The 13,721-nt window shown below is 40.7% G+C and overlaps 1 protein-coding gene across 1 annotated transcript; it reads left to right on the forward strand.

Moving 5' to 3' along the window:
• Nucleotides 1-3,396: 3,396 nt before the first annotated feature.
• Nucleotides 3,397-13,386, forward strand: cog8 (component of oligomeric golgi complex 8). The gene is made up of 4 exons (XM_043706731.1): nucleotides 3,397-4,258; nucleotides 8,665-9,483; nucleotides 11,715-11,883; nucleotides 12,010-13,386. Exons 1-4 carry the CDS (start codon nucleotides 3,665-3,667, stop codon nucleotides 12,309-12,311), a joined length of 1,884 nt encoding a protein of 627 aa, XP_043562666.1. The 5' UTR covers nucleotides 3,397-3,664; the 3' UTR covers nucleotides 12,312-13,386.
• The last annotated feature ends 335 nt before the right edge of the window (nucleotides 13,387-13,721 follow it).

Below are 13,721 nucleotides of genomic sequence, written 5' to 3' on the forward strand. Positions count from 1 at the left end.
AGATCTTTGAGCCCACGAAGCAGGAGCCCATGATGGAGTGAGATCTAGACTGTAGCATTTGCTTCTTTCTCTTTCTTTTTCTGTCACCACTTTGCTTTATCAGATAGGCGTTTGGACTCAAAGTCGAGAGTATGGTGCTGGAAATGCACAGGTGGCCAGGCATCATCCGAGGAACAGGAGAATTGACATTTCAGGCATAAGCCCTTCATCATTTCCAGCACCACACTCTTGACTCTGATCTCCAGCATCTGCAGTCCTCACTTTCTCCTGTTTGCTTTGAGATCCCTTTGCTCCTCTGAGCTTCCTAGTGTTTTGCCAATCATTTTGTGTCTTATTACTTCTTTTAAACTGCATCACCTCACACTTTTCAGTGATAAATTCTATCTGACACTGATCTGTTCAGTTGACTATTCCATCAATATCCTCCAGTAAACTGAGATCACTTTTCTTATTGTAAACCACCCAGACAATCTTTATGTCATCACAAACTTACTTATCACTCCAATACATTTTCTTCTACATTGTTTATATGTACCATGAACAATAACTCTCCCAAAATTGATATCCTTGTCTTTTTTTACAACTTTTTTACAAGCTGGAGCAGTGCACTGTCACTCTAATCCACTACTCCACATAACATAAAAATACTCTTTCCAATTACCAGGATGACCAAATAAAATATCCTATCCAGATTTGGAGATGCCGGTGTCGGACTGGGGTGTACAAAGTTAAAAATATCACAACACCAGGTTATAGTCCAACATCAAATGAAGGAGCGAGGCTCCGAAAGCTAGTGTGCTTGCAATTAAACCTGTTGGACTATAAGCTGGTGTTTTGTGATTTTTAACTATCCAATTAAGTTTTAAGTAAAAAGATCTACCAACCAGACTTTTAAAAAATAAATGCAATTATTTCATTATCAAAACAAAAAATGTTAAATTAATATGCAATTTCTGTTTAACATACACAGTCAATAATATGGAAGTACAAATACTTATCCCTCTATCCACAATATACACACTTTAGGAAAGGAGAGAAAATATTTTGTTGTTTGCATAGATTTATTTAACTTTACTTCTTCTTGTCATTTGCAACTGTTCTGTTAATTACATTTTTATTTGTTCTTTTCCTTGCCAGTGCTTTTAGCAGATTTGGAAAGGGCTACTAGTGACTTGTTCAGTGAACATAGATTTTGCAGAACATCAATAATTTCCAACTTTTTTCCATGAATCAAAACAGTGTAACTAAAGAAGATTAGACAGTTTATCTGCAAACACATTTTTAATCACAGAGTAATCAATCTTTTAATTAATTTAAACTATATGTATGGAATGAGCTGCCAGAGGAAGTGGTGGCGGCTAGTACAATTGCCACACTTAAGAGGCATTTGGACGGGTGTATGAATAGGAAGGGTTTGGAGAGATATGGGCCCGGTGCTGGCAGATGGGACTAGATTGAGTTGGGATGTCTGGTCAGCATGGACTGAAGGTCTGTTTCCGTGCTGTACATTTCTACAGCTCCATGACTCTGACTATGTGTTTCTCGTCCAGCTTGTGTTCGTCTTCCTCAGTGTCTGGGTAAAATCTTTGTATTGTGTTGATTCCACAAAACAGGAACAGACTTGTAGACCTGGCTTATCTCGAGTATACAAATCTGCAGCACGTCTACAGAAATAGTTTCGAGTATTTACAACTGTCATGGATGTGAGGCTTTAGGAATTGGACTTGCAAGGTTCGAAGTACTCTCAAACAATAGTTTTCAATCCCATTTCTAATATCAACTTTATATGAACTGAAACAGCTTTTATCACCATGGAGCTGGTTTTTGTAATGTTTTGAGACCAAACATTATAAAGCCTTTTCTTGTCTTGTACAGTCAGCTGCCTTCTCATTGCTGGAGCTGAAGACGACGGGTTCTTCAGAATCCTGTATTGACCTCGGCAGTTATCCCTGCTGGTGATATATGCGTTAGCTTGAAACTGTTTCATGGATGTCTATGACTGGGAACAGCTGGTTAAGTATCCCAGCCACTCGGCAAACGTGGACAATATGGCTTTTGGAATTTAAAATGAGTACTAGAACAACGGATCTCACTACAAATTAGTAATAGTTGGGAAAGAGTGCTTCTGTCTGATGAGCCTTTCCTTTGGAAGTAAAATATTTTGCGTAACTGGATATCATGAACAATTAATTTATTTTGGATCAAAAGCTCAAAGGAGTCAAGTATTCGCAATGACCTATTATGTAGCACATTGGGGAAAGCAAAAACTTTTGTTAGTAATTTTAAAAATTGCATAGGATCGAAATCATAAGAATATTTGCAGCACAGGAGGCAGCAATTTGGTCCATTGTGTTTGCACTAGCTCTTCAAATTAGCAACTCTCCTAATGCCATTCCTTGCGTTGTCCCTGTAACCTTACGCTTTGTTCACTTTCAGATAATGTAATTTGAGTTTTTGATCAAAAGTCTTTTGTCTGCAGAACCACCTATGGTTAACAAAAGTGGTCAAGGAGAATACGTGGCTCAATGGTTATCATTGCTGCCTCACAGCACCAGGGACCCGGGTTCGATTCCAGCCTCTGGCGCCTGTCAGTGGAGCTTGCACGTTCTCCCCGTGTCTGCGTGGGTTTCCTCCAGATGCTCTGGTTTCCTCCCACAGTCCAAAGATGTGCAGGCCAGGTGAATTGGTCATGCTAAATTGCCCATAGTGTTCGATGTATTAGGCAGAGGGAAATGGGTGGGTTACTCTCCGGAGGGTCGGTGTGGACTTGGTGGGCCGAAGGGCCTGTTGCCACACTGTCGGGAATCTAATTTTTTTAATAACAAAATAACTGTGTTTGAGGATTTATACGTAGTGTTGAAAAGCCTCCAGGTGTCAGCCTTGGTTCCCTGTAAGGTAGCATTCTCAACTCTAAGTTGGCAAATTGTGTTCAAAACCCCACACCATATATCTTGGGCATACAATTTCAACCAGCATTGAAGGGGTGCTGTTCAGATGGTCAGACAGCTTGTTTGTAATGCAGAGTAAAGGCAACAGCAAGGTTCAATTCCTGCACTGGCCGGGATTACTATGAATGATCCTCAATCTCTCCATTTGCTTCGAGTGTGGTGACCCTCAGGTTAAACCACTGCCAGTCGTCCCCCTGTAATAAAAGGGCAATCCTGTGGTCTGGTAAGGCTACAGTGACTTCACGCAGGAGAAAGTGAGGTCTGCAGATGCTGGAGATCAGAGCTGAAAATGTGTTGCTGGAAAAGCGCAGCAGGTCAGGCAGCATCCAGGGAACAGGAGAAATTCCTGAAGAAGGGCTTATGCCCGAAACGTCGATTCTCCTGCTCCCTGGATGCTGCCTGACCTGCTGCGCTTTTCCAGCAACACATTTTCAGCTACAGTGACTTCACCTTTTGTTTTATTGAGGGGATGCAGCTCCGTCTCTGGGTGAGACATGAAATCAAAGCTCCCACCCAGGAGCATTGTGCTGAAGTGAAGAGGACTCTGTAAAACCCACCCAATACCAGGCTATCAGGAGATGACCCACTGTGACTCTGCGCGACTTTACTGTTCGCAAACCGCGTGCTAATATCAATACACACCGTTTCCGCGGTGACATTCCGCAAACCCGAACATTTACTTGGAGCAGCAAGGAGCTGCCATTGACAGCGCCTCTATGTTGTTGTTGTTGCCGCCGCCGGAAGCGGAAGTGAGGCCGGTCACCAAGATGGCGGCGCTGGGCATCGACGTGGAGGACGAGAGTATCCTGGCGTCGATTTTCCGGGATTGTTTCCCGGAGAACTGGAGGGAGAACGCGGATTTCACGGTGTACCTGTCCGAGCTGAGCTCGTACGGAGTGGAGAAGCTGACCCGGGAGCCCGAGAGGCTGGCGGAGGACAGGGCCCAGATCCTGCAGCAGACCCAGCAGCTGGCCTTCTCCAACTACAAAACATTCATCAAAACGGCCGAGTGCACCAAGGAGATCTACCGAGACTTCGGCCTGGTCGAGAAGCACGTCTCCGCCCTCCTGGACAAGCTGCCCGGACTCAGCGAGAAATGCAGGCAGTTCATCCGAGAGACGGAGGAGACCGGCGCCAGCAGGAGGATGAACAGCCTGACCCTGAACCGCCACACCGAGATCCTGGAGATCCTGGAGATCCCTCAGCTCATGGACACCTGTGTCAGGAACGGCTACTACGAGGAGGCTCTCGAGCTGACCGCTTACGTGAAGAGGCTGGAGAAGAAACACTCTTCCATACCCGTCATACAGGTATCAAAACCAGGAAGGGCTGCAGAAACTCAATACAAGAACAGAAATGGCTGGAGAAACTCAGCAGGTCAAGCAGCATTCGTGGAGAGAAAACAAGCGTTAACGTTTTGCATCCAGTAAGCTGCCCTCAGAACTGGAATACAGAGGAACCTCCATTATCTGAATGAAATGGACAGGCACTGTTTCGTTTGGATAATTGATATATTCGGTTAATTGATTCAATGCTTTTCCTCTGGGGCTCAGAGTTTTCTGTTAATTCTGCTCCCCATTCAGGAGATGAGGCAGCAGCACACTGCGTACGAGTCCCCAACCCTGTCCAACCCCAACCCCTGCGTGCCTCTCCCCCCACTCCCAGGGGCAGCTGAATTGGACACCAACAACAAGGCAGCTGCTGCTGCTGCCTTATGGGGGGGTGAGTCTCCAAATAGCACACGCACACAGCGCCCCACACACAACAGTTAATCGAGTTTCCTCTGTAATTCAGAATAGAAATTGCTGGAGAAACTCAGCTAGTCAGGCAGCACATCCGTGAAGAGAAGTCAGAGTTAATGTTTCAACCTTGATATGACTCCTCTTCAGAACTTCAGAACTAATTCTGAACTGGACTTCTGAAAGAGAGTTTTATTTCTCTCTCCACAGTTGCTGTCAGACCTGTTGAGTTTCTCCAGAACTTTCTGATTTCATTTCCAATTTGCAGTGCCCACGGTATGTTGACTGATACACATGTCACTACCCTTTGTGAATGTCTGTCTTCAGTATTAGCTATGAGTGAGAATTGGTTTTAAAGTGTTCTGAATGTTGCATAATTCTTCACAATATGACATAAGGTCTTTTTCCCAGAGTAGGGGAGTTCAAAACTAGAGGACATAGGTTTAAAGTGAGAGGGGAACGATTTGAAAGAGACATAAGGGGTAACTTTTTCATGTGGAGGGTGGTGTGTTTATGGAATGACCTGTCAGAGGAAGTGATGTGGGCTTGTATAATTACAGCATTTAAAAGGCACCTGGATGGGTACATGAATAGGAAGGGTTTGGAGAGGTGTGGGCCAAATGCTGGCAAATGAGACTACAGGTAGTTCTTCTATAATTCGATGGTTGTGTTCTTGTGCATCTCGACATTATTAGAAAAATTGTGCTTTGTCAACACTTTAAGCACTGTTTCTAATGTACTTGCATTACAGCCAACACACGTTTTAAACGTTCACGCTTTAAAAAGTGTCAACAATTTGTCAATCACATTGCAATGAATTCACGTTAACGAAACGCGAGCTATAGCAGAATAACCTGTAGAATAATTTAGGAAATCTGGTCAGTATGGATGAAATTGACTGAAGGGTCTCTTTCTGTGTTGTATAACTATCATTGTCTAAGTAGACACACAAAAGCAAATATTCTACTGCAGATATTGGAAATCTGAAGCAAAAGTGGAAAATGCCAGGAAGTTATTTAAAAATTAATAAATAAGGCGTGGGCTAGCATTTCTTGCCAGTTGGCCTTGAGAAGATTGTGGTCAGCTTGAACTGCTGCAGTCCATTTATGTAGTTATATACACAGAGATGTTAAGGAGGAACTTCTAGGATTTTGAAACAACAGCGACATAGTTGGAAAGCACTATCTAAGGAACCTTGATGAATTTCTACAGTGCATTTTGTAAGTGGCTAACACTACTGCTATTGTGTGCAGTAATGGAGGGAGTGAATGTTTTCAGGATGTGTTGCCATTGTATTTATGTAATTAGCTCAGTTTTAGTCAATGGTAAACCCCACACACACCCTCCCCCAAATGTTAGCAACATAGGATTCAGTGATGGTAATGGCATTGAATGTCAAGAACAATGGTTGGATTGTCTGTTTGGAGTGCTTGTGTGGCAAATGTTACAAATATGAATTGCTAGTTGCCACTTGTCAGCCCAAGCCTGGATATCGTCCAGGTCTTGCTTTGTATGGGCACAGATTGTGTCAATATCTGACAAGTTGTAAATAGTGCTGAACATTATGCATTTGGTCGGCACGGTGGCACAGTGGTTAGCACTGCTGCCTCACAGCGCCAGAGACCCGGGTTCAATTCCCGCTTCAGGCAACTGTCTGTGTGGAGTTTGCATATTCTCCCCGTGTCTGCTTGGGTTTCCTTCGGGTGCTCTGGTTTCCTCCCACAGTCCAAAAATGTGCAGGTTAGGTGAATTGGCCATGCTAAGTTGCCCGTAGTGTTAGGTGAAGGGGTCAATGTAGGGGAATGGGTTTGGGTGGGTTGTTCTTCGGAGGGTCGGTGTAGACTTGTTGGGCCGAAGGGCCTGTATCCACACTGTAAGTAATCTAATCTAATCTAATCTAATCTAATCTAATCTAATCAGCAAACATCTCCGCTTTGGAGATATCTCCGCTTTGGAGATATCTCCGCTATAGAAGATAGGAAAAGGAGTAGGCTGTTTGCCCCTTGACCGTGCTTTGATATTCAATATGTTCATGGCTGATGGGCCAATGCAATACTCTGTTCCTATACCCTTTCGGCCTAAGAACTATATTTATCTCCTTGAAAACATTCAATTTTTGAGCCTCAACCACTTGCTGTAGTAAAGAATTACATAGGCTCACCACTGTCTAGATGAAGAAATTTCTCCTCCTCTCTGACCTAAGTTGCCAGCCCTGTATCCTCAGACCATTACCGCCTGATTCTGGATTCCCCCGTCATTCAGACCATCTTTCCTGTGTTTATCCTTTCTAGTTATGCTAGAATTTTATAGGTTTCTATGAGATTCCCCCTCATCTTCTAAACTCCAGTGAATATAGTTGTAACCGATCCCAGGTCTTTCCGTTTGTTGGTCCTTCCATCCCAGAAATTGGTCTGGTAAACTTTCATTGCATTCCTTCCACAGCCAGAACATCCTTCCTCACTTGAGGTCAAAATTCCGTACAAGACTCCAGGTGTGGTCTCACTGAGGCCAATGTATAATTGCAGCAAGACATCCCTACTCCTGTACTCAAGACATCTTATGAAATCCAACATAACAATCTACCTTCTTTACTGCCTGCTGCACCTGCATGCTTACTTTCAGCAACTAGTTTACAAGGTCTTTCAGGTCTCTTTGCACCTCTCACTTTTTCCAATCTGTCACCATTCAAATAATCTGTCTTTCTGGTTTTGCAATCACATTTATCCACATCTTATTATATCTACCATGCATTTGCACACTCTCACTCAACTGAAGCATCTCTGCATCCTCCTCACAGTTCATCGTCCCACCCAGCTTTGTGTCGTCATAGGGAGAGGCTGAACAGGCTGGGGCTGTTTTCCCTGGAGTGTCAGAGGCTGAGGGGTGACCTTATAGAGGTTTACAAAATTATGAGGGGCATGGTAAGGGTAAATAGGCAAAGACTTTTCCCTGGGTCGTGCAGTCCAGAACTAGAGGGCATAGGTTTAGGGTGAGAGGGGAAAGATATAAAAGAGACCTAAGGGGCAACATTTTCACAGAGGGTGGTACGGGTATGTAATGAACTGCCAGAGGAACTGGTGGAGGCTGTTACAATTGCAACATTTAAGAGGCATTTGGATGAGTATATGAATGGGAAGGGTTTGGAGGGATATGGGCTGGGTGCTGGCAGGTGGGACTAGATTGGGTTGGTATATCTGTTCGGCATTGACGGGTTGGACTTGAAGGGTCTGTTTCCATGCTGTACATCTCTATGACTCTATATTACATTTAGTTCCCTCATCTAAATTGTTAAAAAAGATTTTTAATAGCTGGGGTCAAAGCACTGATTCCTGTGGCATCCCACTGACTGCCACTCAGACAATGGTCCATTTATTCCTACATTGTTTCCTGTCTGTCAGCTTGTCTGGTTCTCTACCCATGCCAGTATACTGCCTTCAATCCCATGCATTTCAGTTTTAGCTACTAACCTCTTATGTGTAGCCTTATGAAGGGAGGAAGGTCAATGATGAAGTAGCTGCAATGCAGGGTAGTGCCTAGGCTACTACCCTGAGGAATTCCTGCAGAGATGTCCTGGAGCTGGGATAGATAGATGACCAGAAACATCATCTTTTGTGCTCGGTCTAACTCCAACCAGCAGAGTTTTCCCTTAATTTACATTGACTATAATTTTGTTACGGTTCTTTGATGCCATCCTTGGTCAAATGTGGCCTTGATGTGAATATTAATGACAAGGCCATTGTTTGTTGCTCACCCCGAATTTTCCTTATTGTAATAATAGAAATAACTGAGTTGTAGCTGTAATTTTAAGTTTGTTTTAATGCAACAAAAACGCTATCTAAAACTTACTCTTTATTCCACTAATTTTATATGTTTTGGTTTATCTTCTCATCTTTGCTTATGGGAAATATACATTTAGTTCTTTTTAATCTAAATCTCTGAAACATTTTAATGTATTGGCTATTATTTTTCTCATGCAGGGAATAGTGAATGAAGTGCGTTCTTCTGCTCAGTTGATGTTAAACCAGCTTATCCAACAGCTACGAACCAATATCCAACTTCCAGCGTGTCTACGGGTCATAGGCTATTTGAGAAGAATGGATGTATTCACTGAAGCTGAATTAAGAATAAAGTTTCTTCAAGCTCGAGATGCCTGGTTGAAATCTATGCTTGCCTCCATAATGGACAGTGATCCTTACTTTCACGTAACTAAAACAATTGAGGCTTGCCGAGTCCATCTGTTTGATATTATCACTCAATATCGTGCTATTTTCTCTGATGAAGATCCTTTATTGCTTTCCAGTAATCACACTGTGAATGAAAGTGCTATTTTCCATGGCTGGGTGGTGCAAAAGGTTTCTGAATTTTTGCAGACTCTGGAATTGGATCTTCAGAAGGGTGTAGGTGGCCGCTTGGATTCATTGCTGGGCCAATGTATGTATTTTGGGCTTTCTTTTAGTCGTGTGGGAGTAGATTTTCGAGGTCAGCTTGCTCCTATGTTTCAAAAGGTTGCTATGAATACTTTTGAGAAAGCAATTCAGGATGCTGTGGAGAAGTTTCAGGAAGACATGAATCTGTACACATTAACCTCTGCCCCTCCAATATTAGGCAGCACGATCCCTGTGTCTCTACCAACTAATCAGCCAGGCACCCTACAACCTCCAATGGTACTTCTGGACTTTCCTCCGCTGGCATGTTTTCTAAATAACAATTTGGCAGCTTTTAATGATCTTCGCCTCTGTTGTCCCATAGCACTTGCACAGGAGGTTACCACGTGCTTGGAAGATGCACTTGTGAAGGTATTTTAACTATTGTTACCACACCATAATTAAAGTATTTTAAAAACTTTAACGAAGCAACTTTAGGAATACACACAGCTGTGTTTTCTTACAGTTTAAATTCATTAAAGTACTAAATTCTCATTTCCTTTACAGTAATATTTGTTCCGCTACAACCTTCCAACACTTAACTATTTTCCTGGGCATATTTCATAAAAGGGGGAAAAAAAGGATGAGGCCAAATTTGTACAATTTCTGCAAAAATATAACAATAATCACATAGTTTGAATTTTAGAGAGTACTGTATTCCCATATTTAAATTAGTGTTTGTTTATATAGCAATGCTGATGATACATGGTATTCTAAGGATGGAAATAGCATTTCCAACTTAATATTATTGCCACAAGGGCATAGTTTGAAGTTTTTGAATCCACTATGTGCTGTTCATGTCTTGCTTTTCCAAGGCATTGCTTCTAAAATTTGTTACATCCTAAAAAGCCTCATAAAGAGAGTGGAAATGGGCAAGTATATGTCAGTTGACTTGACAGCTATTGAGTAAGACTGGAGCTTATTGTTATGACAGTCTTAACAATGCACTTAGGTCATAATATGACCTGGCAGAGTCATATGGTTTCACAAAAATTGTTGACAAATGTATTTTTAAGGATGTAACTAGCAGCAAAAAGGGGAACCAGTAGCTGTAGTATACTTGGATTTCCAAGAGACATTCGATAAGGTGCCACCCAAAAAATTATGAAAGATGATGACTAATGGAGTTGAGAGAAATACACTAATTTGCATGAAGGATCAATTCAAAGAAAGCTGAAACTAGGGAGTTTGGAATTTGAAGTAAAATTTCAAAATTTGATAATTCTAAACTTGAAATATAGTTGATGTTGAGAATGATACCAATCGACTGTACAGAATATCAGAATGAGCCGTGAAGTTGCAGATGGATTTTAGTACGTAGAAATGAGAGTTGATGCAATTTTGGCAAAAGCAATATAGCCTGGAAGAGTAGTCCTAAAAGAGTGTTGGGACAGAGAGTCCTAGGGCTTAATTTGAATAGATGTTTTGAGGGTGGTGGGAGAGCAGTCAGTAAAGAGATTTTGGACTTCAGAAATTGAAGCAATGAGAGCAAAGGCTGGAAGTTACTCTGAGCCTGTTTAAAACCATGGTTAGTCCAAAGCTGGTGTATTGCATCCACATCCAGTCACTGTGCTTCAAGAAGGCTGTGAGGATCTTTGAGAGAGGTCAGAGGACATTTTCCAAAATGATTCTAGTGAGGAAGTATTTTAGCCAAAAGGTTATGTTAGACATAGAATTTTCTTTCCTTGGAGCGAAAGAGATTGAAGGAGAGGTGTGCAAGATTTTGACAGCTTTAGATAAGGCAGACATTGAAAGATGTTCCCATTAGCTGAAGGTGTAAAGGCTAAGGGACATTCCTTTAATCTTTTGGACAAAATATGCAGGTGGATCTCAAGGAGAACATTTTATTTCAAGTGTTGCAATCTTGGTCAAGGCTAGTGACATTTTCCCTTTGAAAAATGAAATCTAAAATCTGTCATTTATTGAAAAAAATGAAACCACAAGATTTCACTTAGAAAACAGAAGAATATTTACTATACGTAACTCAAACAAAACCAAGACAAAATCCTGTCTTTGGTACCCCTGTATACTCCCAAACTCAGAATCGCTAAAGTTACAAAATGAATCAACAGGCAGAATACAGTTGATTGGTGTCCTTCCAATCAGGTTCAGTCTCGGAAGTTTTTGTTTCCAATTGTAGTTTATTTTTGTTGCCTGAGAAACTGAGTCAGTTCCTTTTCTGTATATGGTTTCTTTTTCAATTTTCTTTTTCAGTTGGGAGTTCATTTCAAGATAAGTTACAAACTTTGACCACAGATTTCATCACAGTTGGGAGTGAGCTACGAGTTGCTCCCTATGAAAATGGTGGAGGCTGAGCCAATGACTGATTTAGATTTATGGGTAGTAATGGGAATAAATTTACCACTCGTAAGGAAATGGAACTAACTGCAGTGCTCTACAGAGCTCGCAAGAAATTGATAGACTGAAAGACCTCCTTCTGTCCCATAATAATTCTATGATCATTGGGGTTTTGTTGTTCAGTAGTTCTACTTGATAAATGAAGAATGATAATAGTGGCAACTCTGTCTTTCTTTATAGAAATGTTAAATGTTGAGCAAATTTTCAGAAAATGTATGATTTTCTAATTCAGATTTTCTTTGTAGGTTACAAAGTTAATTCTCATTTTTCATCGAGCAGAGGAAACTGCCTTCAGTGTGAAAGAACGGGAGCTGTTTCTCCAGTTCTGCATTACATTTACTGAAGATTTAGTGCCTTACCTGAATCGATGCTTGCAGGTTCTTTTTCCACCTGCACAAGTAGCGCAGATTCTAGGTATGTACTCAGCTACCAGTTACTTAGAAAATAATGTATTATTTTCTATTGGATGTTGAATAAACTTGATTGAACCACAGCTATATCTTTTGACTTAAAAATGTATGGCTTTTTTATGTTTCACAGGCATTCCTCCTACTCAGCTTCATAAATATGGTTCCATTGGGTGCATTAACACAAGTGTTATTCTAGAAATGCTTGATTTTCTGCTACCAAGAAAGGAAATTATAATTCCACCAAATAATTCCATCCAACTCTTGCCAGTGGAACATACCATAGACAGCTCTGGATTAGATATACTAAGTGAACAGTATCCACCAGCATCACCTTCATGTGTGCCAAATGTAACAATGGAGGAAATGAAACCATATCCCCTGTATGTGGATAGCCAGGCAACGGAAGATGACTCACTTCAAGCTGAACTGTAACATGTTTATAATTTAGCAAAGGCAGTTGTGTGTACATGGGATTCACATTATTTCCAAAAGTGGACTGAATTGCATAAATGCTTGATTTTCCCTATTAATATTGAAAATGTAAATTATTTGGATTTAGTTGAATCTAAAATGTGGAACATATTGTAATTGAAAAAGACTTGACATAGTCAGCCAAGGTGAGATAAATGCTACTGTTTGTTAGCACAGTTTGTTTATTTAAACTTGTTAATATTTCATGTTTTATTAACTGTTAATATAGTTTTCCCAAATATCTAATGTTTTGAAACGTCAAGAATTTTTAGTAGCTAGTATGAAAGAGAATTGAGGAAAGAACAAATGGTTGTTTCTTAACAATGATAGTTTTCAATACTGACACATTCTTGTTCTGTTTTATTTTGTTAAATTGTTGGCAAATCCATGTTAATATTTAATGCTGAGGCAACTACTTAAGGACTGAATTAGCGGCAAATACGTTTTGTTACAATACCCGATTATTCCAAGTTTTACTTCAGGAATTAGAAAATCACTTTGCAATAAATTGACCTGACTTTATTTAATATCTTCTAAATATGGGATCATCATAAATCCTGCCTGTTTAAGGGACTTGGTGTTGAATCTTTTCATGGTAACATTTGAAAGGTAATATGTTTAAAGACTTTAATCACACTACTTACTTGGAAAGCTACTTTGAAATAGTTCTGTAAACCTAAAAGAGTTGTGGTGTTTGTGAAATCGGTGTGCTGGTTTTGTAAATAACCATTGTGAAACTTGCTAAATTGTATTAATCATTGTATACATTCTTTGTGAACTGTAAATAACAAATCTAAGGTGGAAAGTGTTGTAAAATTATTCCTGGGCTTCTAGATTTTTCTCATAAGGTGCCAATGGGTAAGATTAAATAATGTTTTAGGTCCTGTCCTCATGATTGGGAAAACCAGGTTAATTTACAAATAGCTAATGTTATTAATACTTGTTAATTGTTACTTGTCAAAAATCACTTCAAAGGTTAAATATTTTTGTACCATGTTAAAGGCTCAATAAATTTTGAACACCCAGTTGCACATAAGATTGCAACAGAGTTATCGCCCACGTCTCTGAGCCAGATGGTTCAGGTTTTGGCCCTGGTTCAAGACAAAGGAAACCCTAATGGCTGGGAAAGTTACATTCAGAATATGAACCACAGGTGGAGTATAAATTTATACATCCTTCCAATATTTGCCAGAGATTCCTGGTTAAACATGTGATGAACAAAAAATTGGAATTTACTACCATAGCTCCAGGACTTTTCGACTTAGAGGTTTAGCTACACAATTCTTTGAAGTTTGTATCACACACACGGTGGTTAAGAAGGTGTTTAGCATGCTTGCCTTCATTGCTCAGGTATCTTTTCCCTGGGTGGGG

The sequence above is a fragment of the Chiloscyllium plagiosum genome, chromosome 17 (assembly GCF_004010195.1).
Source record: "Chiloscyllium plagiosum isolate BGI_BamShark_2017 chromosome 17, ASM401019v2, whole genome shotgun sequence".
NCBI classification, from domain to species: Eukaryota; Metazoa; Chordata; class Chondrichthyes; order Orectolobiformes; family Hemiscylliidae; genus Chiloscyllium; species Chiloscyllium plagiosum.

Bases quoted from the DNA above. Each gene is read 5' to 3' on its own strand.
- cog8 (XM_043706731.1), top strand. From the start codon at position 3,665: ATGTTGTTGTTGTTGCCGCCGCCGGAAGCGGAAGTGAGGCCGGTCACC. The intron at 4,259-8,664 runs GTATCAAAACCA...TTTCTCATGCAG, and splicing joins CTTCCATACCCGTCATACAG to GGAATAGTGAATGAAGTGCG. The intron at 9,484-11,714 runs GTATTTTAACTA...TTTTCTTTGTAG, and splicing joins TGGAAGATGCACTTGTGAAG to GTTACAAAGTTAATTCTCAT.